At 45.1% G+C, this 23769-nt stretch overlaps 1 protein-coding gene across 4 annotated transcripts in view; it reads left to right on the forward strand.

The window, feature by feature from the left end:
* The window catches only part of Boc (BOC cell adhesion associated, oncogene regulated), a 76696-nt gene that overhangs the window by 30383 nt on the left and 22544 nt on the right, over positions 1–23769 (forward strand). For all 4 annotated transcript variants that reach the window (XM_059277533.1, XM_059277534.1, XM_059277535.1 and 1 more), the window contains exons 2-3: positions 7405–7581; positions 8209–8487. In XM_059277533.1, coding sequence (XP_059133516.1) covers positions 7500–7581; positions 8209–8487 — 361 coding nt within the window. In that variant the 5' untranslated portion in view covers positions 7405–7499. The remainder of the gene's footprint in view (positions 1–7404; positions 7582–8208; positions 8488–23769) is intronic.

The following is a 23769-nucleotide window of genomic DNA, read 5'->3' on the forward strand; positions in this document are numbered from 1 at the left end:
AGTGAGAGACTCTGCCTCAAAAAAAAAAAAAATATGGATGACTTCTGAAGAACAACAGCCAAGATTATTCTCTGGCCTGTAGATACATATAAACACACATGCACACGCAAACCCACACACAGATTACCCCACCAACACACAAAAGAGAGATAAAGGGAAGGGGAGAGGGAAAGTAGGGATGAGGGAGGGACAGGAAGGTCTAGGTAGATGTTTCAGATATCAGTCTAGAACTGTGCTGACAGATGTAGCAGTCGCCACCCCTATACGATCACTTAAAGCAAACCTAAAATCTTGTTTCGTTGTTATATTAGCAAGATTGCACGGCTTGATAGGTGGTCACTTGTCACCTCTTGTTTGGGGTCGCACATTGTCATTGTCTTACAACTTTTGTCATAGAGGGTTTGTATAGTGAACTTTAGGAGATTATTTTAGATTTAGTATGCTTGTGACAAGAATGATGAAAACTGCCATGCAGAGAGTTACTACCGGTCTAGAGAGACAGCCCAGTCTGTAACATGCCTGCCACACAAACATGAAGACCTGGGTCCAGAGCTCCAGAACCCATGTGCAAAAGCTGGCCTGAAGGTGGGTGGGGTGGTGGTACACTTCTGATTCTCTAGCACTGAGGAGATAGGTGGATCTCCAAAGCTCATTGGCCAATCAGCCTAGTGGATTTGAAGAGCGTCTTGCTCATTGCGAGACCCTGTTTCAAAAACAGAAGAGACGATAAGTGATCAAGAAAGACACCTGATACAAGTCTCAGGTCTCTAACTGCACACATGAACACACACACTAAGAAGTACATACATCAAATATATAGGCATCTCTCTCTCTCTCTCTCTCTCTCACACACACACACACACACAAACACACACACACATACACACACACACACAAACACACACACACACACACACACACACACACACACACACACGTCACTGTGACAGATGGCAATACAGGCAATATTATCTTTATGCGTAAGTAACCAGATGCAGAAACAGTTATAACCAGTTCTGAAACCCTGCAGGGGATGGTGCTGGATACTGAGATGAGCACTGGATTGGGATTCTGAGACGACTTGTAGCTCCAGTCTCCTGGCTTAATTAACTGGGAGATTCAGTTGCCTGGAAACACACTAGATGTTATTCTAAGCCATACTGCATTTTTCCTGAGGTCCTTCCAATTTAAAAATGTTTCCTTTTAATTAGGTCTGTGGGTAAAGCACAACATTTTAAGTAAAAATAAACTTTTTTTTAACTATGTATTTTCAAGGGTGTATACGTGGTGTTTTGGTAGTGTTTTTAAAACTCCTTCTCCTAAATCTCTCTAAATTAGCATACTCTTCTCTCCAAGAAATAAATGTGTGTGATTTCCTAGGACCTCCTTCAGCGTGATCTTTTGTATAGGGGTTCTACTCTCTTGAGACCTGGGTTACCAACACTTGCACCCACTCACTTCTTGTCTCCACCCGGGGATAAGAAATGCTTAGCTCTGCCTTCACAGACCACTGGGAATGGGGAATCTTACTCTATAAAATGGGAAGCCTGTCAAAACACGCACCTTGGCAGATACACTTAATTGTCTAGCCTTTCTCAGCCAGCGGAACAAAAGGCTCTGTCAGGGCTCATTCTTGCCAGTCACTTGTTCCTGAGGAGTCTTATGTGGTCTGCTTGATTACCCTCTCCTGTCACTGGTGCAGGCCCAGGCCCTGCAGAGGACCTGCGTCTGAGCCGGCGAGGCAGAAAGAGAGATGGCCCGTGTGAAGGGTCTCTCTCTTCCATGTGCTCAGCCAGCCCCTTGGGAAGTGGTGGAACAGACTGCCTCCTGATGATAGACTTTCGGTTGTTTGTTATTTTCTCAAAAAAAAAAAAAAGATAAATAAATATTCTCAGGCCACAATTTTTCATGCCTGGTCTCAACCCCAGAAATGTGTGCTGTGTTGTTGCTTTTGGACGGCTTCAGAAACGGCTGTGAGGAGCGGATTATTTCAGTGGGAAACATGGATGTCAGGAGTGAAGCTGCTCAAGACAAACTTTTTTGTGTAGATCATCCTTTAAAATGGTCATTAGTCCTCAGGAGCTAGAAATCATGGCAAGAATTCATTTCCCCATTTTCCTGCTTTAGAGATTTTAAGCAGTTCTTCTTTTTCTGAGAAAATGCATAAGAAAATAAGGTGGGTCCAGACATATTTTTATATTGCCAAGAAAAATAACAGGCCTTGCTGGTGTCTTCCTCCAACTCTGAAAACATCTCACTTGTTTCACAAGGAGGCAAAGTCACACCACAGTTAGGTTCTCCGTCTCAAACTTTGCATATATATATTTATATTCCTATCATATATATGATAGATTAGATAGATAGATAGATAGATAGATAGATAGATAGATAGATAGATAGATGATAGATGAGAGAGAGATAGACATATAGATATGTGTACATATGTGTTTTAAGTAAGGTTCTTTGATACTCATACCTTTGAAATTGTTACACAATCAAGTATAGAAGGGACCTTACTCTAGGAAGCATCAGTAAAGTGTCCACAACACACAACATGTGAGGTTCTGGGCTCTGTCACCGCACTTCCCAAACCAAACAGACACAAGCAAAGAATTTAGGGGGCTATAGTTCCATGGTAGAGATCATGCCCATCATGTGTCAGACCCTGGGTTCAATACCTAGCTCTACAAATGAAAAAGAAAAAGACAAAGTAAAATAAATCTAAGCCAGGCATGTTGGATCACACCTATAAAACCCTGTGAAGTGTTGAGAAGTCAAGACAGAGCGGCCGCTTTGAGTTCAAGACCAGCCTGAGCTACTAGTAAGCTCCAGGCCAACTTGAGCTACAGCGTGAGACCCTGTAACTTGAAACTCAGTTTCCCTAGCCAGCCAGAAAGGAACTTCAGTGCTACACAGTCTTTTCTGTTGTTGCTGCCCCCCCAAACCCTGTCATAATTCTACTTTTACAAAATGAGACCCCAGAATTCCCTTTGGGGTGAGCTAATTCATGCTTCCCTCTCCTCTCTCAACTCCCCTACTACCTTCTCTTCTCCTTTTTCCCTTAAAAAAAAAAAAAAGCAGGCTGGTGGCTGGCCGCAGTAGTGAGGGCTGTTTCCATTTTGAAGTGTATAAACTATCAAGGGGGCAGAAGTAACGGGAAGTGTTTGTCCTGTCCTCCTAAAGCAGCAGGAGACTTGGGCTGAGTTTCCTCAGTAAAACCTTTGTCCATTTTACAACCCAAACACCTCCATGCACCCTGTGCCAAGAGGAGAAACAGCCCTTGACCCACCTCATCCGCTTGCTCCCACTTGGCTATCTATTGCTTCACATTCATATGCTCTTTCCCTTCTCCCTCTCTCTGCCCCCTCCCTGTCTGTCTTTCCTAGGCTGGGAAGAAAGTAGGTGCCAGTCTCCGTAAGGGGATGGGGAAACTGAGGCACTTCATGAATGAGTTAGTTCCCTTACAAAAGAAATCCTGTAACTAGGAACTCATGCACGGTTCTATTTTAATACATTATCACATTGGGAAAACGTCGATTGAGAATTGAAAAAGAATGATCTGGAAAACGGAAAGGACACAGAAAGTTACGCTTTTTGGCAAGATGTTTCTCCTAGAAATCACCATCTGGCCGTACTCTCTTTCCCACTCTGTTAGAAAGAAAGAGAGAAAGGAAGAAAGAAAGAAAGAAAGAAAGAAAGGAGAAAGAAAGAGAGAGAGGGAGGGAGAGGGAGGGAGGGAGGGAGAGAGAGAAAGAAGAAAGAAAGAAAGAAAGAAAGAAAGAAAGAAAGAAAGAAAGAAAGAAAGAAAGAAAGAAAGAAAGAAAGAAAAGAAAAGAAAAGAAAAGAAAAATGGGTACACAGCCCTGATAGGAAAGGTAGGGAAAGACTTCCATAGTAGCAGGAAACACAGGGCTCTGGAGGTAGCCATGTGGCTTCCATCCAAGGCATACAGTTTCACAACCATGAACAATTATGTTTCTGGTACTCGGTTTCTTCACCTGTGAAGTAGAGGTAATGGTCCCCACTTCACAGGGCTGGTGTGCCCATGAGAGGACTCATCTTGTGCAGAGCTTGGCTGGCCTCTGGAGCAGCAGCAGGCAGACACTCTCTCACCCGCCTGCTGTCTCCAGAAGCACCCACATCCTAAGCATGAGCTCCACACGCTCCATGAGTCTCCCTTCACAAGCAACAGCACTTTGATTTATTAGGTTATTAAAACAGGAACAGAAAGTTTCTACACTGCAGGAAATTATTGAGACTGTCAGGAGTGGACTTTCAAACCTTCCTTAAGATTTTTCTGTCAAACAGGAAACATCCCTGTCTGCTCCTAGGACAGTTGAGAGGTCTTGTAGGATCCTGGCAAACGGTGGGCATGAACATCAAGGGGCAAGAACTCTGTCTTGAAACAGGTCATGAGCCTCCCTCATTGTGGGTTGGGGCCGGAGGTTGTTCATTGGGTGGAGCCCATGTGGTCTTCTGCACCCTCATAGTCCTTGGTCCAGGCTGGACCAAGCCCAGAGCCAAGGGGCCTCAGAAAAGCCAAGGATCTAGGCAAGTCTCAAGCACAGGGCAAGAGGCTGTGGCAGGGTTGGGTCAGAAGGCCTGAAATGCCCAATTAGGCAGACCTGTGGGCAGCCAGAAAGCATGGATTGGAAGCTCAGGAAAGCTCTCCATCAGGAAGCATAGTCATTCCCTCCACATTTCCAATGTGACTAAGACTTGAGAGTCACTGGTTAGATCAATTGTTGTAGAACTACATTTTCATCGTAGGCCACTGTCTCAGAAATATTGAGATCACTATATCGCCATAGTGATCTTTACCATAAAATTTTTTTTCTTTAGTTGTGTCAAAATTCTCAGCTTAACCTTTTAAACAAAGATTTCTTGTATAAGAACATTGAAAATGAACCATGCTTAAGGCCCAAGCTTATATGACTTTTGAGGTTAACCGTATCCCTCTCACAGCTGTAAACCTGTAACCTTCTGAGAATCTCAAAAATAAGACTATGAACTCTGTTTACAGTCAAAATATCATCTTGGCTGGGGGGGATGGCTAGAGTTCAGACCCCAACATCCACATAATAAAGGCAGGTGGGAGCGGTGGCCTGTCTGTCATCTCAGCGCTCAGGAGGTAGAGATGGGATGCCCAGAGCAAACTGACTAACTAGGTTCTCTAGATTCACCAAGCCGGCCAGCTCTGGAGAGATCTTGCCTTGGTAAACACACACACACACACACACACACACACACACACACACACACACACACATACACACACAAGAAGGAAGGAAGGAAGGAAGGAAGGAAGGAAGGAAGGAAGGAAGGAAGGAAAAGAAAGAAAGAAAGAAAGAAAGAAAGAAAGAAAGAAAGAAAGAAAGAAAGAAAGAAAGAAAAGAAGGAAGGAAGGACGGAAGGAAGGAAAGGGGGGAGGGAGGGAGGGAGGGAGGGAGGGAGGGAGGGAAGGGAGGAAGAAAGGAAGAAAGGAAGAAAGAAAGAAAGAAAGGAAGGAAGGAAGGAAGGAAGGAAGGAAGGAAGGAAGGAACTCTTTGAACAGTGTAATGTCAGAAACCACAGAGCTTATATAAAGGGCTCTTGGTAATATGCTTGAACACTCCTCTCTTGAGAGGCCCACACTCATGTCCTGAGTGTGTAACACTTTCCCCTTGCACTAATCTCCTCTGCAATATTCTGATGTTCATGATTAACTCCACATTAAACCCTTGCTTGTGAGCCACAGGAAATGGGACAGAGACAGGGTGTGTCCAGTCAGTAAAATACTTGCTGCCACACAAGCATAAAGACTTAAATTTGGATCCCAGAAGCCACACACAAAACTGGCACAGTGGTGTGTGCCCTCTACAATCCCAGTCCTGGGGAGGCAGAGACAGGGGCATCTCGGGGGCTTGCTGCCAGCCGGTTTACACTATTGGTGAGCTCTAGGGTATAGTTTTTTGTTTTGTTTTGTTTTGTTTTTTACTCTTTGTGGGCCTGCCACCCAGTTCCCAATAAATACATGAAGACTTATTATTACTTATGAATACCTGGCCTTGGTTTGGTTTGTTTCTAGCCAGCTTTTCTAACTTAAATATTCCCATTTCTCTTTAACTACATTTTGCCCTTGGCTTTTTCCTTTCTTTATTCTATGTATCTTTCTTTCCTTCTTACTCTGTGGCTGGCTGTGTGGCTGTGTGGCTGTGTGGCTGGGTGGCTGGGTGGCTGTCCCCTGGTGTCCCCTTCTTTTCTCCCTCCTCACTCTTCTCTAGATTTCTCCTCCTATTTATTCTCTCCACATGCCAGCCCCACCCATCCTTTCTCCTGCCTAGCTATTGGTTGTTCAGCTCTTTATTAGACCAATCAGGTGTTTTAGGCAGGCACAGTAACACAGCTTCACAGAGTTAAACAAATGCAACATAAAAGAATATAAGTAACACATCTTTGCATCATTAAATAAATCTTCCACAGCATAAATGAGTGTAACACATCTTAAATGAATATTCCATGACACTGGGGTTTTGTTGTTGTTGATTTGGGGTTTTTTGTTTGGTTGGTTTGGTTTTTTTGAGACAGGAGAGGTGAAGGCATTAGGCAGTTGTTAAAGGGTAGCTGATGGTATATCAGGCAGCTGGAGAGGCAGTGTGGTCAGAATCCCCAGGGGACTATCGTCCCAGACAGAGATTGCAACCCTGTGCAATATGAAGGTGGAAGCCCAAGAATTCCAGCTCTAGGGGTAGAGAGTAATGGAAGAGGGAAGGCAAAGCTGAAATGAGGCTCTGTGCACTGAGGGGGTCAGAGCTCTGGCTGACTCTGTGACCCTCGTCTGTTTTGTGTTTGGGGACAATAGAGGCTGTTGACAAACTTAGGAGGTAGGTTTGTTCTGGGAATAAAGGAGTTCCTAAGGGCCTAGGTGAGACGTTGGGGGTAGAGGAGACTTGAAGCTTTCAGGAGTCACTGAGAACGTGAGGAACATCTCCCAAAGAGGAACTCAGTTCACATCTAACAGCATTGCCCAACAGCATTCTGCACTACAACATGGCATGTCACGTAGCCATGGATACACAGCTTCTGATAGTGAACCAGAAGGATGCTTTTTGTCTGTTCCAGTGTCTGGACTCACCAACATAGATACTCACTGCCCCTACCTGGCCCTTCCATGGTTCTCAGCCCCTCCATACCTTGGGCTCCCCTGTCCTCGCTGTCAGTCACGGTCAAGGTTCTAGCACTGATTCCATGATGAAATTACCTCCTGACACGGGAGAGATTCTGAAATGCCATGAAGAACCTCTTTGGTCCTCCGGTAGCACAGCCACTGAACACTGCCTGCAAGTGTGATGGAGTGGGGTTGAGGGATGGGCCAAGCCCCAGAGAGTCTCACCATGGCCATGCTCCCAACTTCTCTCACAACAGGGCTTCAGAGGACTGCAGTATCTCTACAAGGCTCACGCGTGGCTTATGGGACTCCGGCTCGGAACCCTCTGTGACACACCATACTCTGTGGGAAGATGACAAGGTGCAGAGGAAAGTGGCCTATGGTTACGCCAGTCTGGCTCCTTTTGGCCGCAGCCGGCTGCCTTGCTGATTTGGGTGAGTGTTTTCCTTCTGTTCCCAGCCTGCCCCTCCAGGAAGAGGGCTTTATCTTGATGTCAGATGGGAGCCTGAAGCAGCTTAGTGTCCTTAGGGTACGACATCTCTATTGACCTCCTGGCTGTGGCACACTTAAGAACACAAGATGAAAAGTGATCAGGACAATGCCATATTGGTTATAGTTTTGTGTTTTAATAATTTCTATACTACTAGTAGAGGATGCATACCAATAATAGCAGCCTGTAGTATGTCTTTATTGTATGAGCCCAGGCTAGGCCATTTGCATGCTCAGCGAGCCTTTTGACAATGCTGTGAGTCAAGCATTACTAGCCACAGTTTGCAGAAAGGCCAGAATTCCACAGCTCAAAGCGGCAGCACTGGGTTCAGCCAAGGTCTGTCCAACTCCAGAGCCTGAGCTTTGGCCTTTATACTGCCTGGCTACGTAGCAAGGGGACTTTCTAGTAACAGGTAGGGTGGGGAATGGGCAAGGGGAGCTGAGTTTTCCGAGAGAAGAGCAGCTCACCTGGGTGCTGAATCCTTCCTAGGTGGCTTCTCAAAAGATGGTGGCCACAGCGGTTTCCTGGGGAACTCTGCTCCAATATTGCTGTGTTGTTATTCTTTTTCCAGATGAAGTTCCCCAGGTCACTGTCCAGCCCATGTCCACTGTCCAGAAGCTCGGAGGAACCGTGATCCTGGGCTGCGTGGTAGAGCCACCGTGGGTGAATGTAACTTGGCGCTTCAACGGGAAGGAACTCAATGGCTCGGATGATGCTCTGGGTGTCCTCGTCACCCGTGGGACCCTCGTCATTGCTGCCCTCAACAACCACACTGTGGGACGGTACCAGTGTGTGGCTCGGATCCCCGCAGGAGCTGTGGCCAGCGTGCCAGCCACGGTGACCCTAGCCAGTGAGTCTCCTTCTTTGCCACACTGTGTGGCATGGCCTCACCTCCTTCTCTTACTGTCTCTCTTTCCTCAAATTTCCATAATCGTAGCGTTCAAGGGACCACAACTGCTGAAACTCTCCACAGTCAAGTCGTGGCTGCTCAACAGTCTTGGGGTCTGTGGTGTCCTGGAGAACTTTCCCCTCTGAGCAAGGTGATGTGTAGAGCGTCTGCAGGGAGTGAACTGTTCTGGGGGCCCAGAATTCATGCCTCCTCTCTCTTTGGTCAGTTGTTTTAGTAGCATATGACAGCTCCTGTCTGAGCACGACTTTTTACCTCTTACCCCCTCGTCACAGTGGTTTCAGTCAGAGTTTTTGTTTTGTTTTGTTTTGTTTTGTTTGCAGGGCTATGGAGAAAGCCTGTGTACTCCAAACTTGGCCTCAGCATATTCCTAATGCCTGGGATATGAATTATTTAAAATTTATTGTGATGATGATGATGATGATGATGATGATGATGATGATGTGTATTGCCACTGAATGCAGGTGGAGGCCAGAGGATAACTTGTGGGGGTCAGTTCTTTTCGTCCACCATGAGGGTCCTAGGAGGACTGAGCACAGGTCCTCAGGCTCACTGGTAGGTGCATTTACCCACTGAGCCATCTGACCAGACCCTAAATATAAATTCCCAAAGAAATGCAAAGGAAACTGCTTACTTACTGGATAAAGAGAAGAGAAATAAGGAAGAGGCGACACCCACTCAAAGTTCACACTCTTTCTTTGTATCTTTCTTTCTTTCCTTCTTTTCAGGGGTTTGCGTATCTTATATTGCTGCTCTCGGTGTAAGGTAGTTGACTGAAATCATTGTCTGTAGGCATTCTGCTTGTGATGATGTTGAATTAGTGTTATCTCTCCTCTATTGTCTGTGATTATTATGTTAAAAGAACGTATGTCCTCAGGCCGATATATGGAAGCCAAGCCAGGTAGTGGTGGCACACACCTTTAATCCCAGCATTCAGGAGGCAGAGGCAGGCGAATCTCTGAGGCCAGCCTGGTCTACAGAGTGAGTTCCAGAATAGCCAGAGCTACACAAAGAAACCCTGTCTCGAAAAACCAAAAAGAAAAAGATATATATATGTATGTATGTGTATGTGTGTGTGTGTGTATATATATATATATATGTATGTATGTGTATGTGTGTGTGTGTGTATATATATATATATGTATGTATGTGTGTGTGTGTGTATATATATATATATATGTATGTATGTGTATGTGTGTGTGTGTATATATATATATATGTATGTATGTGTATGTGTGTGTGTGTATATATATATATGTATGTATGTGTATGTGTGTGTGTGTGTATATATATATATGTATGTATGTGTATGTGTGTGTGTGTATATATATATATATGTATGTATGTGTATGTGTGTGTGTGTATATATATATATATATGTATGTATGTGTATGTGTGTGTGTGTATATATATATATATATGTATGTGTATGTGTGTGTGTGTGTATATATATATATATATGTATGTATGTGTATGTGTGTGTGTGTATATATATATGTATGTATGTGTATGTGTGTGTGTGTGTATATATATATATATGTATGTATGTGTATGTGTGTGTGTGTATATATATATATATATGTATGTATGTGTATGTGTGTGTGTGTGTATATATATATATGTATGTATGTGTATGTGTGTGTGTATATATATATATATGTATGTATGTGTATGTGTGTGTGTGTATATATATATATATGTATGTATGTGTATGTGTGTGTATATATATATATATGTATGTATGTGTATGTGTGTGTGTGTGTGTATATATATATATATATATATATATATATATATATATATGTATGTATGTACATATGGAAGCCAAGGGCTAAGTGGCCTCCAACCTCCCACTCACCCACTCCACACACACAAAGAAGTGATTCTGGTGGACTCAGTACTTCCTGCCACATGGTCTTTAGGACTGCTCACATTTCTATTATGCTTGTGAGAGTGAGACCTAATTTTTACAATGACTTTGGGAGTGTATTTTGAGGATCCAATAAACCAAAGTAAGGGTCAAGTGACTTGATGGTCATAGCTGGATGAGGAGCCTCATCCAGGACAGGTAATGCTAACTGACACTCTGTGTACCCTACTCAACTCACTCTGTTAGGCCATATGGTAGGGGAGGACAGTGTGACACACTGCCTTGATATGTGATTGCCACTGGATGTACAATGTCCTATGCGCAGGGCATTTGCTATCTGACTTTCAGTCCTTCATTCACGAACCCTTCATGACGACTACTAATCAAATGCTTTCCTCAGTTCTCATTCTTGGATGCTTAGTTTATGGCCAGGGAACAAAGAATCGCTTCCATCTAGGACCCTTTCCCCCTGAAGTGTAGGAAGTAGGGAAACTTGTCAAGACTTTAGGCATTTGGCTATAAACTTTGAGATTTCTAGAACTCATGTTCTCATAACTTAATAGTGTCCTTTCATCCCTGACAAGCTTGTTTTGGGCTTCTGTGTCACCATCACCATTGGCCTCATGGTTAATGTGGTTCTAAGAAGTGAGCTGTCACACATTATAGGTCCAAAGAAGAAAGCTTCTGCAATGTGGATCTATTGATGTCAAATGAGGTCACGGAGGTGTGTGAGATGTGAGCCCTGGAAAGAGCGTGTTAAGGAATAGGGAACAGAAGATCAAGGGAGAAAGGCTCCTCCCTGCCTCTTGTCCCAGATCCCTGACAGGACGTCACTGTGGGAAAATGGAACAGAGCTGCTGGTGGTGCTCCTCGTTTCTGCTGGTGGTGCTCCTCGTTTCTGCTGGTGGTGCTCCTCGTTTCTTAGGAAATATCAAGAAGTTCTGCTTTTTCCTATAGGGAAGAGTGTCTCCCTGAGGGGCCAGGTTGACATTGAGATATGTCTGTCCCCACCCTACTCTCCTAGACAGAAAGAATGCCATTGAGTCTGAGTGTCAGGTCTCTGGGAGTAAGCTAAGCGCTGGGCAAAGTGCAGCTAGGTACTTTTCTCTGGCTGGGCTTTAGGGTGGGTAGGGGGATGTAGGAAGGCTTAGAGGTGGAGATAGATAGAGAATCATCTCATCCCGTTATGAGTGGCTGAGATCAGAACCACACTTCTTGGCATCAGACATTTCTGACTTCCTCTGTTACTGATTTTAAAATTAGAACTGCCCTATAGAAAGTTTGGAATATGTAGAAAGCAATGTAACCCTTTAGTCTGTCATCTTCTGAAAAATATACAGAGAGTCTGGACTCTGCATATTATTACATTTTCTTTAGATTTTTCTGATTGCTAATGAAGGAATGATGACTGCTAAGACACATTGGATTATGAAAACTGCTGGATTAAACCAACCTATATATTTAAAAATAAAATAAAATAAATGGCTAATATAAATTTTTTAAAAAGTCTGCCATCTTCATACAACCGTGGTTGTCATTTTGGTATATACTCTTCCAGTTTTTATCCATACCCATATATTTATGTTATTATAATATGGCTAAATAATGCATATTCTATTCTTACCTTTCCCTTTGGCATTGTATGATAAGCATTTTCCTTTGGCCATACGATAATTTACCTTTTCTCCTTCGATGAGTATAAAATGCATACAATAGAGTGCAAAGAGCCTGGCTCCTAAGTGGACAACCAATGAACTCCTGCATTTGTGTATATCATGTAACCATGGCTCTAACACATCCTGTTGTTTAGCGAGCTCACTCATCCTCCCTACAGCAGAATTCTTCCATAAGGGACTGAAGTATTTCCTGTTGCCGAGCAATTTCCCAATTTCTCGTTATTACAAATAAGACGTACCTTTCAACATCTATGCCTTAAAGGAGCATCTAGGAGAGAGATTCTATCTGCAAATGATTGGCATGTGTCTGTAGAAGCTCAATACGCTCTATAATTGTCTATCCAACCTCACGGGGAGCCAGCCTGAACCTTTTATTGTTGGGAGAAGTGGGAGTTGGAGAAGAGATGGTTTAGTTTGGACCTCTTTGTTTGATTCAGTGTATCTGTGTGAGGAGGTTCAATTTACGGTCTTTATTTAAGGCAAAACAAAAACAAAAACAAAAAAAACATGATTGCTGCTTTCTTTGGTGCTTGAAGGGATGTGTGGTTGGAATAGAAAGGCATGTGCTAGAGTGGAGATGGTCTCATTTGGAAGCCAAGAGCTATTGGCTTGTCGTTCAGACGTGCATCCAAAGTGAAATGTTTGGGCCTGACTAGAAAAAAGAAGTTGGAGAAATGGGGTGAGGGAGCGTGTGAGGGTGGGTATCCTGCAGAGGAGGTAGTCAGGAGAGGGGAGCTGCAGACTCCCAGGCTTGGAGAGGGCATCACTAGGCTGGCAGGAAGGCTGGTGGGGGCCAGAGAAAGGGGTGCTATCTTTGGGCTAATGCCACAGGGAAGTTTGGCCTGGACTCAGCAGTTAGATTAGTTAGTTTCTGAGAACACATTCCTGAGCAGAATGGGGCTCTGTTTTGCTGATTGGCTGCTGTACAAGGAGACTGCTCTGTAGATGGGATTACCAATGGCACCCTCTGCATTCAGACGAAAGCAGAGCAGGGCAGGTCAGTGCCGGCGCACACACATGCACATACCGCACTCAGCATTTAAGGCCTGTTTGGGGACCTTCCTTCATACATTCATCTTCGCACAAAGCAAAGTGCTGTTCGGCCTACCTGGAAACATGCCACCTCCTGGCTTTGGTCTAGAGACCACTGGGAGTTTTTCTTGAGAGAGTCAAGGATCCGGCCTGAGGATTCAGGGATAGAGAGGCCCCTAGAGAACTGTCCTGGCCCAGGCCTCTGGTCCTCCTGGTTGGTGCTGGGAGGTGGATTTCTTCCCGACCAAGTAGCATCAGCTTATGGATTTTGGTAAAAATGGAACTAGAAGTTGATAATTACCCCACGAGTCTCACTCAGGTCTTCCCCACCTGCCCTGCCATGTGGGTGGGAATCATTCACTCTCCCTGTGCCCTGTGGAGAATTTTCTGTATTGTGTAACCTAATCTTGCTTTTTGATAACACTCTCCCACCTCTAATGCCTCACTTCGGGTCCCCTGGTCTGACTCGATATTGGAAATGCCTTTTGAGCTCCTTCCTTCTTTAATCCTTCCAACAAACTTTTTACTAGGTGGCTACAACTCCATGTGGCTGCACCAGCAACTCCCCCACTCTGCTCCAGAGTCAGCAGCAGATAGCTGACAGGGAACTCCAGGTCTCTTCATGGCCCCCAGTTCTACCTGTACGGCTCTGTCTGGGCACACGGCTTATTGGGTAATCACAGTAGCTTCGTGGAACTGACATGAGACAAGAAGGCCCCTCTCTGTTCTCTACCTCTAGGAATCCGCATAAACTCCTTGTCTCTACTACTTTTTTAAAAGTCAGTTCTTCCGATTCTTCCATCAGCCAACAGCCACAGGGTAGTTGGGAATTGATCATGTGACAACTGCGTAGCTACCTGCCAGTTAGTGTGTAGTGAGGTGGGTGGGGCTTAGTGTTCAAGAGAACAAGAGGTCTTAAGTTGAAGCTGAGATAACTGGGAACTGTTGCTTTCTCTAGAGCCTAGGAGTGTGAAGTCCCAGCAGACCACTGAATAGTCCTATCTATGTCTTTAAAAGCCAGCAGGAAAGCTAAGGATCTACTTAGGCAGCTGTCTTGATGATTCCATCTTTCTCTCTCTCCCTCTCCTTCTCTGGGTTCTTTTTTTTTTTTTTCTTTTGAGACAAGGTCTCTATATAATATATAATTCTGGCTGTCCTGGAACTCGCTTTGTAGACCAGGTTGGCTTCAAACTCAGAAATCTGCTTGGCTTTGACTCCAGAGTGCTGGGATTAAAGGTGTGCGTCATCATCACTGCCTGGCTTGAATGTTTATCTTAATGCAAAGCATAGCTAGCTTTAATTAGTCCTCAATCTTTATGGGCCCATAAACTCCGTTGAGCCCTCAAAATGTCCTGGATTTCAGAATCAGATGGAGCTGTCCACTGGAGACAAGGACTCAGGGACTTTATTGTTCCAGCCCTTCCATGTTAGTGAGGTTTCTCTGGAGGAACAGAATGTGTAGAATGAATCTCTGTATATATATAGAAAAGGCATTTGTTAGACTGGCTTACAGGCTGTGGTCCAGCTATTCCTACAATGGCTGTCTACCAAAAGAAGGTCCAAGAATTCAGTAGTCGTTCAGTCCATGAGGCTGGACGTCTCAGCAGGTCTTCAGGTATACACCCAAATCCTGGAGAATTAGGCTTTAGCACCAGTGAAGGGACTTGCTAGACACAGTGGGAACAGGCAGGCAAAGAGAGAGCAAGCTTCCTTCTTCCATGGCCTTTATATAGGCTGCCAGCAGAAGGTGTGGCCCAGATTAAAGGTGGATCTTCCCACCTCAAAGATCTGGATAAGAAGTGGCTCTTCCCACTTCAAATGATTTAATTGGGAGGTAACTCCTCACAGGTGTGCCCAGCCATTTGGGTTTTTGTTAACTCCAGATGTAGTCAAGTTGACAATCGAGAATAGCCATCACACCCTCCCAGAGGATAAAGGCACCAGCTTCATGCGGCCTTCTTGGCTTGGTACCTGCATGTTGTCAGGAGTGGCTTTGGACACATTTGACAATTTCATTAACGCCTTTATTTATGAAGTTCGATTTGCTGATATTTTATTTGTGATATATACGTATATATCATATCTCGATTCTTTAAATTCTGTTTTACACGTATGCTGTATTTACTAGCCTCTTTCAACCTTTTTTTTTTTTAGAACAGAGGTAGCGAGGCTAAAAGTAAAGGAAGTATGCACGCTAACCGATGAATCCCAAGAACTTCTTCTGTTTCCGGCCATCACTCTGACATTCTTACGAGAGCGTTTTCTGTGGCCTTGATTTATTATCAAGCCGCTTTGAATGTAGCGTCTTCCTCAACCGCTCTCTGCTTAACATCTGCTTAGCTGTCCTCAAGGGCTTCAGTGAGGCAAAATCGGAGCCACTGAGGGCATCTTGGGAAAGTGCAAAGTGTGCCTTCCCCAATGCTGACTTTTCTATTTGGGTGTTATGGAGGCTGGCGTCTTAACCACTGGGATGTGCTCAGTAAAATCTGGTCCCAGTTTTTGAGGCCATCTCTATCTAATGGAGAAAATGACCTTCTATATGGCAGCCCTCTAAGTTGTCCGACAGAGATGTAAGCAGATTTTCATGAGAACTGAGAGGCTAGCCATGATATATTTAAATTTGCGGAGCAGGATTACCGAGAAAGACCTAGGAACTGAATCTTGAAGAATGTGTGTGAATCTACTTTTATCTTGAATGTTTTGAATCTTTACATTCCATCCTCAAGCCTTTAACACATGGTGGACAGACCTAGGGACAGTTTCTGGAATGACAGAGACTCTTCCTTAGTGAACACTACCAAATCTTTTAGTTTTTATTTTTCTGTGTATGGCCTGCACATACGTGTGTATACCACGTGCGTGGCTGGTGCCCAAGGAGACCAGATGAGGGCCTGGGATCCCCTGGAACTAGAATTATAGATGTTTGTGTGAGTGCTGGGAACTGAACCTAGGTCCTCTGGAAGATCAGCCAGTGCTCTTAACCAGTAAGCCAGCTCTCCAGCCTTTGCTGACTCCCCAACCGTATGACCAAATTCTTAACCTAACTCAAGTTAGTCGGATTGCTTAACTGTCTCTTGTTATTCCATGCCATCCTCCACTCGAATTTTCTCACTGTTTTTTTTTTTTTAATCTCTTTACCTTTGACAAATGTACATTCTGTAATTCAGAAAGGGGTCCTCAGGGTTTTTCCTGCAGTAGCATCCCTAACCCCCAACACACACCAGTCTGGCACAGGCTGTGCGTGATTCCCAGAGAAAACAAGAAGGAGCCATTTGCTCCAAATTAGAAAAAAAAAAATGCGGAGCAGCTTGGCTGACTTGTGGAATCCTGGGCACGCCCTTTGCTTTGGGATGAAGGGATGGCAGAGGAGAGAAGAACTGGGGGAGAAAAGAAAACACAGGTGGCCTCCTGAGCTGCCCCAGGAGGGGAAGGCAGTCTGCAGCTGAAGCCAGGCCAGGGAGCTCCATGGCAGCCAAAGCTTGGAGAGGGAGAACTGGCTTAGTCTGAAATTTAGTGCTTTTCGTAGTAAATGATGTGTTTGACTTGGCCATGTGAGCAAGAAAAGCACCCAAAGATCTTCAGACCCAGAAGGCGCCAAGGAGCTGAATATGTTAGTTAAAAAAAAAACAAAAACAAAAAAAAAAACAAAACAAAAAAAACAGCTCTAGGTCCAAGTCATAACTAATTTCTTCTATTTTCAGGTAAACAAGGCATGAATTTATCTGATAAGAATTTGCTGATATTCTGGTAGAATCTTCAAATGGTGTCAGCAGTTTGTTACAAGCATCTAGACAGACCTATGCTGTAAACTCTACACAGAGCATCTTACTTAGCAGCGGATCTCTATCAGAGATGGTCAAGAGTCCAGTTTTACAGTAGTCATTATTTACCAAACTGAGCTCAAGTCTGTGGTGCCTTTTACCAAGAACACATTTAAAAACTCACATAGATGGGACTTTCTTTGGACCGCCAGCTCCCAAATAATAACACGGAGACTTATTAAGTATGAAGGCTTGGCCTTAGCTTAGGCTTGTTCCCAATTAGCTCTTATAACTTAAATTAACACATTTATTAATCTACATTCTGCCACGTGGCTCATTACCTCTCTTCCATACTGTACGTCTGACTTACTCTGCATCTCACTGGTGAATCCTCACCCCTCTGATTCCTCTCAAGTTCCTCTCTCTCCCCAGAAGTCCCGCCTATCCTCTCCTGCCTAGCTATTGGACATTCAGCTCTTTATTAAATCAATCAGAAGGTACCTTGGCAGAGACACATCTTCACAGTGTACAAAAAGATTATTCCCCAATAGACTCATGACACCGCCACCCCCAATTCTTTGTGTACTCAGCCGCGTATTGACACACTTACACAAAATTGTAGGTCCATTGTCTAAGCCAAGAGAAAAAGGGAGGGCCATCAGAAGTCTATTGTGCTGAAGACTGGAGGAAGATTGACTAGTTTGGTTTGAAACCACCGGGCCGCTTGGTGGAAAGATGCAAGATGGCTCCTGTAAGATGAAAGGAGACAATCTAATGGGTTGATGAGTTCCTTCACATTCCATTTTGGTATGTGTAGAACATTTAGTGATGTCTACTTTGATCTTACTTTTAGACTTCCAACCATTTCGGGATCTGATGACCAGTTTGAGAATTAGAAAATACATTTGAAACCATCACTTAGCAGAGACAGAAAATAGAAGAAAAACAAACAAAATCCAACAATCTGCTGAAGCAAACAGCAATTTTTCCTATAAAGAAAATGGTGCTAAGCCCAGGGGTGGTGGTGCATGCCTTTAATCCCAGCACTCAGAGGGCAGAGGCAAGCGGATCTCTGTGAGTTCGAGGCCAGCCTGGTCTACGGAGTGAGTTCCAGGACTACACAGTGAAACCCTGTCTGAGCAAACAAAAATAACAGAAAAGAGAAACTAAATGTTTTTTGTTTGTTTATTTTGTTTGTTTGAATGGATTGTAAGAAATAAAATATTGAGTCAGCAGAGCAGAGTATTCAGTCTGTAGGAATTTCTCTGCTGACCTGGGTCTCAATTCTAGTAAGATGGTGATAGATAGGAAAAGTAGATTATGAAGCAATTACTGTAGGCACATCAAAATGTCAAGACTTAGATTTTAACTCTTATTTATTTATATGTATAAATATTTTGCCTGCATGTATGTCTTGTGCACCATATGCATACAGTACCTACAGAGGCCAGAAGAGGACACTAGACCCTGACCCCCCTCCCCTCACTCCCAATGAAAATTAGAGATGTCTGTTAGCTGCCATGTGGGTGCTGGGAATGGGACCTGGTCCTCTGGAAGAGAAGCTGGCACCCCACAGAAGAGCTTTTAGAAAAAAAATGGAAGCCAAAAATGTAGGAGGATATTAAATGCAATGGGGGCCTGGCAAGATGGTTCAGTGGTTAGCCCCACTTGCATGCAGGCCTGGTACTTGAATCCTACAAGCTGGTAAAGAGGACTGACTCCTGAGAGTCGTCACTGTAGCACATGTACACACACACACACACACACACACACACACACACACACACACACACTGAATAAATAAATATGTGAGAAGAAAAGGAGATGGTCACCGGAACCTTCAAGGGAAAGCCAGTGCTGGTGAGAGCCGCAGCCCTCACAGGTGTGTAGGAAGAAAGGAGGGGCACATGAGCCCCTCTGTCCCCAGGACAGCGGTCCTGTCTCTCCAACCTGGAATTCTGTTTACAAGGACCAGCTAGAGAGCTCCGCCCCCTTCGGAGCTGCCTGGCTCCTGTATTCAATCTCCTCTCTCTCTGCGCTGGCCACCAGCCCTGACGAAGACCATGCTGGGATCCAGCTCTGCCTCTGATGAGTCCAGACCACCAGGATTCACATGAATTTTCCCATTGCTAAGTTTATATTTATATTTGGATGATCAGAGGAGTATGTGTGATGTGGGTTGTTGGCAAGTAAATCTTTTTTTTTTTTTCACCCTCTCTCTCTTTCTTCAATGTATTTTTTCCAAACTATTTCATCGGGTCCAAAAGCAACTTCAGCTCTGTGCGCCAGCTCCACCTCACAGAAGCACTGAAGCCAGATAAATGGGGGGGTGGCTGCAGACGTCTCACGGTGCATCTGGCCGCCAGACTCGGTGGAGACATGGCTCCATCTTTGACTTGTCTTTGAGGATTAATCACATTTCATGTTCCCTTATGTCTTTTAAAAATATTTTTAATTTGTTCAAGCCAAAAAAAAAAAATTCCTAAAGCCTTAAGCCAGTTTATTGCAAATCATTTAATAACATTGCAAAACAGTTTTTTTCTTTCTTTCCTCCTCACACGCCTGCCGCTTTATGCCTTTTCTCTCCTCACCCCCAATTTTCTCTCTCTTGTCTTGACTATTATTTTTTCTTTCTGCCCTTAGTTCCCACTTCCCCAACCTCGTTCACGTCTCCTCCACTCTTAGCCCTCCCACCTTTCAAATGTGGGGAGCCACACCTCAACTGGGGAAAAACAAAACCAAACCAAGATTTGACAGCTAATCTGTTTGGCAGATGCAAAACTTCCCCCCCCCTCACCCATAGAAACTGTTTTTTATTTAAATAAAAGGCAGTATAGCATGCCTCCCTTTCATCAGAAACTGTGTTTGAGAAATTTCATGTCATGTTTCCATGGCTGTCGGGAAAGAGTTTTGTTTGGAGCCAAAATTATTTGTACAATTGGATTGGCAGGGGAAAAAAAATTCCCAAAGAGAGCAAACATATTTATTCACTGTCCTGGCCTGCCAAGGGAGGCACAAAAAGCTTGCTTCTCCAGCTTCCTCCCTAAGTTGTATGCAGCTTGTGGCAGCCTGGCGTAGGCTGTTGGTGGAAGAGGAGAGGACGAGGCTGGGGTACCACTCTGACGTTGATCTTACCTATCTCACCTGTCAGAAGCTCCCACCCTCCAGGACCTGTCTTATTTCCTTTGCGTTTTTTGTGAGCCTGGTAGAATTCTAACTACCAGCATGGCTGAGTGGCGGCATCCGCGATGCTTGAAGGGATGGATGGCACTGCACTAAATGCCTGCTATAGAAAACATGGTTTGGGGGTTGGGGATTTAGCTCAATGGTAGAGCGCTTGCCTAGCAAGCTCAAGGCCCTGGGTTCGATCCTCAGCTCCAAAAAAAGAAAGAAAAAAGAAAACATGGTTTGGTCCCGCCTTGTGAGTTACCGTCGTTTGGCTTAGTGGTTACCCTGGCTATCCACTGGTGAGCGCGCTTAGTCATTTCCTCAAATGCTCAGCTTCTGAGAAGCCTGCCCAAGCCATGACAGCCCCGTCACTCTCCAGATGCCCGGCTCCCTGACCTCAAGAGCACCATCCACTGCAGCTTTGCTTGGTCCCCTATCCTTTGCAGATGGCTTGTGTGGTTTTCCTCTTGCAAAGTACTTTATTTCAAGGCTCATCCGTGGGTGAAGCTAAGCAATGGTATCTTAGATGACCGAAGGAGTGAATGCGGTGTGTGACTCTGTGCCCACTGATAGAGCAGTTTGGGGCTCAGACAAGCGCCACACTGCCGGAGGCCGCTTACTGAGGCAATGCCCCGGACCTTCTGCCTTCTTCGCTGCCATACCCAAGTCCTCCTGTGAAGCTGTGAACCAGGGATTCAGCCAGAGAAAGCACTCAGTACCTTTACCTCCTTGTCCAGAGTGACTGAGGTGCAGGGAATGACCACGGGGTCAGCGTCTCACCAAATCGTGGCGCCACTGGCATAGGCTCTTCCCAAGCTCCGTAACCTCAGCCATAGACACAATAAGCTGCCACCGGGGCAAGTTGAGGCTTGGAGGCCATGAGAGCTGGGGAATAGAATTAACAGTGAGCCCAGAAATTTGGCCATGGCCCTGAGGCTGCTAAGTATCCCAGCAGCTTTGCCAAATGAGCCCCATGCGGTGCCCACAATCTGGTGGATCCCATCCAGACCCCAGCAGATAAGTTCGGGCTTGTCGTCTGATCTCTGAGAACACGGGAGTCCGATGGGACAGGACCATGTGCGATAAACACCTGCATGGCCAGAACACCAAAACTGTTTGAGTCCTCAGCCTGGCGCACAAAAGATGGGGGTGTTGGTGACTCGTACAGCGCCCAGCAAAGGCGCCATCTTTTCTGCCCGAACAGAAAGAGCTTTGATTTACCACCACGAGGAGGGTGTTCAGGGAGAAGATGGAGTGAAGAACTTCTTGGAAAGTTGGGGTTTGGGTTATATTAGGAACATGGAGCTGAGACCCCAGGTACTCTGGGAGCACTCTGAAGATGAGGAAGTAAGCCTTCAGTTAGGATTTGACAGTTTATACTGAGCATGCGTAGACATATTCCTCCAATTTTGTAATTTAGTTCATAGTTCTAATTATTATTATTATTATTATCATTTTATTATTTTGGTCTTTTGAGACAGCATTTCTCTGTGCAATCGTGGTTGTCCTGGAACTTGCTTTGAAGACCAGGCTGGCCCTTAACTCAGAGAGATCTCCCTGCCTCTGCCTCCCAAGTTCTGGGATTCAAGGTGTGAGCCACCACCATCCAGCTTGTTCTACTTACTATTACTAGCTTCTTATTAAGGGCAGAGCGATTTGGAGGCTAGAAAGTGGTTAAAAAGTTCAAATGGACTCAAGACCAAATGTGCCCATATGTGCTTTTCACATATGTACCTCAACAACGAGGAAATGCTTGTAAATATCCTTCATATGCTTTCTTGTTTTTTCCGTGGCCAAGTGAATTTGGGCCTGACATTCCCATTAAGTGGAAAAAGGAAGTATAGAACACACTGCACATTGTGCACATTTGGAGAAATCTAGGCATCTCGCAGAACCTACATGTTGGAATTTTCAGTTTCCCTTCGGAATCTGAGCTTTTCAGGGGAAGGAACCGGGCAGGGCTCTGTATAGAGCCCAAAATACTGTGAGCTTTCTCAGAAAAGACAAAGTACTATGACAATAAGGCATGTTAGTAACCTCAGAGGTGGCCCCAAAGACCAGGGCTTTTGACCTGTGGAGATCTGAGAAATGAGTAGGTCTGCTGGACAGTTTAATGAAGTAGCTGGAAGAATGTGCAGAGAGTGGATACAGAAGGAGGGTGTGAGGGAAGGTAAAATATTAAAGCTGAGAAAACATTCCTGCGATGCATTTCTCAAGCACACAAGCAACAGGCAAGGACAGGTGTCCTCTCAAGCCATTTCCCATGAAACTTGACCCACCCTTCCGCCAACAGAGGCCTGTTAACCCCATTTGTAACTGAAGGGCCTGCCCTTTATTCCCAGTGAGGCATTGTTGAGGGCCAGGAAACTGCTTTGCAGAGCCTTGGCCTGGGAACAGGCTGCTCCCCTTCATATGAAGCCAGCTGGATACCTCTGCATCTGCTTACTGATAGCTGACTAGTGTGTTACTGATCACGGAGTCTCCTCCATCTCTGGCCTCCTTCCTTCCCAGAAACACAAGGAATATGGGGCCCTGATTTTTATACATCATCCGTCACTTCATTACTCTGCCTTTGATCCCTCAGTGAAACTCAAATTTGTCTGAAGCAGCCCAACTGGAAGCCGCAGTTCAAGACTTAAGCTTAGGAGGCCCAAGGAGGGAGCAGCAGCGAAGACCAAAGTGTTGCTTATTTGTTTGGAAGCCAAGAAGCCTGGCCTGCCAGTCAGCCCTTGTGAGGAGTGGGGTACCCAGATGGGGTGTCCGGGGCCCTGCCCACACGGGCTGTTGTGCACATGTTGGCATCAGAACAAAGGGCAAGTTGGGCTGCCTGGCTGACCAGTGCCCAACTTCATGCCTCCCTGAATGCACAGCCTTCTGTTTCTACTCTAGCAGCTGTCAGAGGGTGCGGTGAGGGCCAAGAGGGGGCTTAAGGAGGCCCCAGCCCTCTAGCATGGGGTTGGTGAGGTGGGTGCCTGGCGGAGGAGCACGCAGAACTGTGCCTGGATGAGCCTTCAGTTGTAGTAGGCAGGAGCCTGGGGCCATTATGATGGAGATGGCTTTCGAGTGCCAAGCTCATTTCAGTTGCACATCTGTCTTGCAAAATGATCTGCACGGTTTAAGTATGTTCTGGCTGCAGGCGATTTTCCTTGGGATGATGTAAAGAAGTGGGGGGGGTGTGTGTGTGTAAAAAAAACAACTCTTGGTGGGATAGCTTTAGATTTATTAGACCGTGGAGGAGAGTGCTTCTCAGTGCCTAGGGAATTTTCCAAATGCCTCTGAAGTGCAGTTGCTCACAGCTCACTTTGTGGGGAGCTTCCTGACTTGGCAGGTACAAGACTCTCTACCCTGAAGGAGGATTAGGGCCTTTGCCTGTTTTCTTCAGTGAAACGCTTTTAAAGGAGTGCCGTTACCAGTGTTCAGATGCAAACTCATTCGTCATCTTAACCACCGAGAGGCTCAGCCAGGCCCCAGTGCAAAATGAAAATCCTTCGTTCACATGGGGTTAAGGATTTAAGGTGGTTTAGCAGTTAAGAGCACTGGTTGCTCTTCCGGAGGACCTGGGTTCAATTCCCAGTCCCTACATAGCAACTCAACAACTGTCTGTAACTAATTCAAGGGGATTGGATGCCCTCTTCTGACCTCCTGGGTGCCAGACATTCTTCTTCTAAAATAACTACCCTTGCCACACTTAAAATGCTCAAGGGACATTTGTGTTAGG

The sequence above is a fragment of the Peromyscus eremicus genome, chromosome 12, assembly GCF_949786415.1.
Source record: "Peromyscus eremicus chromosome 12, PerEre_H2_v1, whole genome shotgun sequence".
In the NCBI taxonomy this organism is placed as follows: domain Eukaryota; kingdom Metazoa; phylum Chordata; class Mammalia; order Rodentia; family Cricetidae; genus Peromyscus; species Peromyscus eremicus.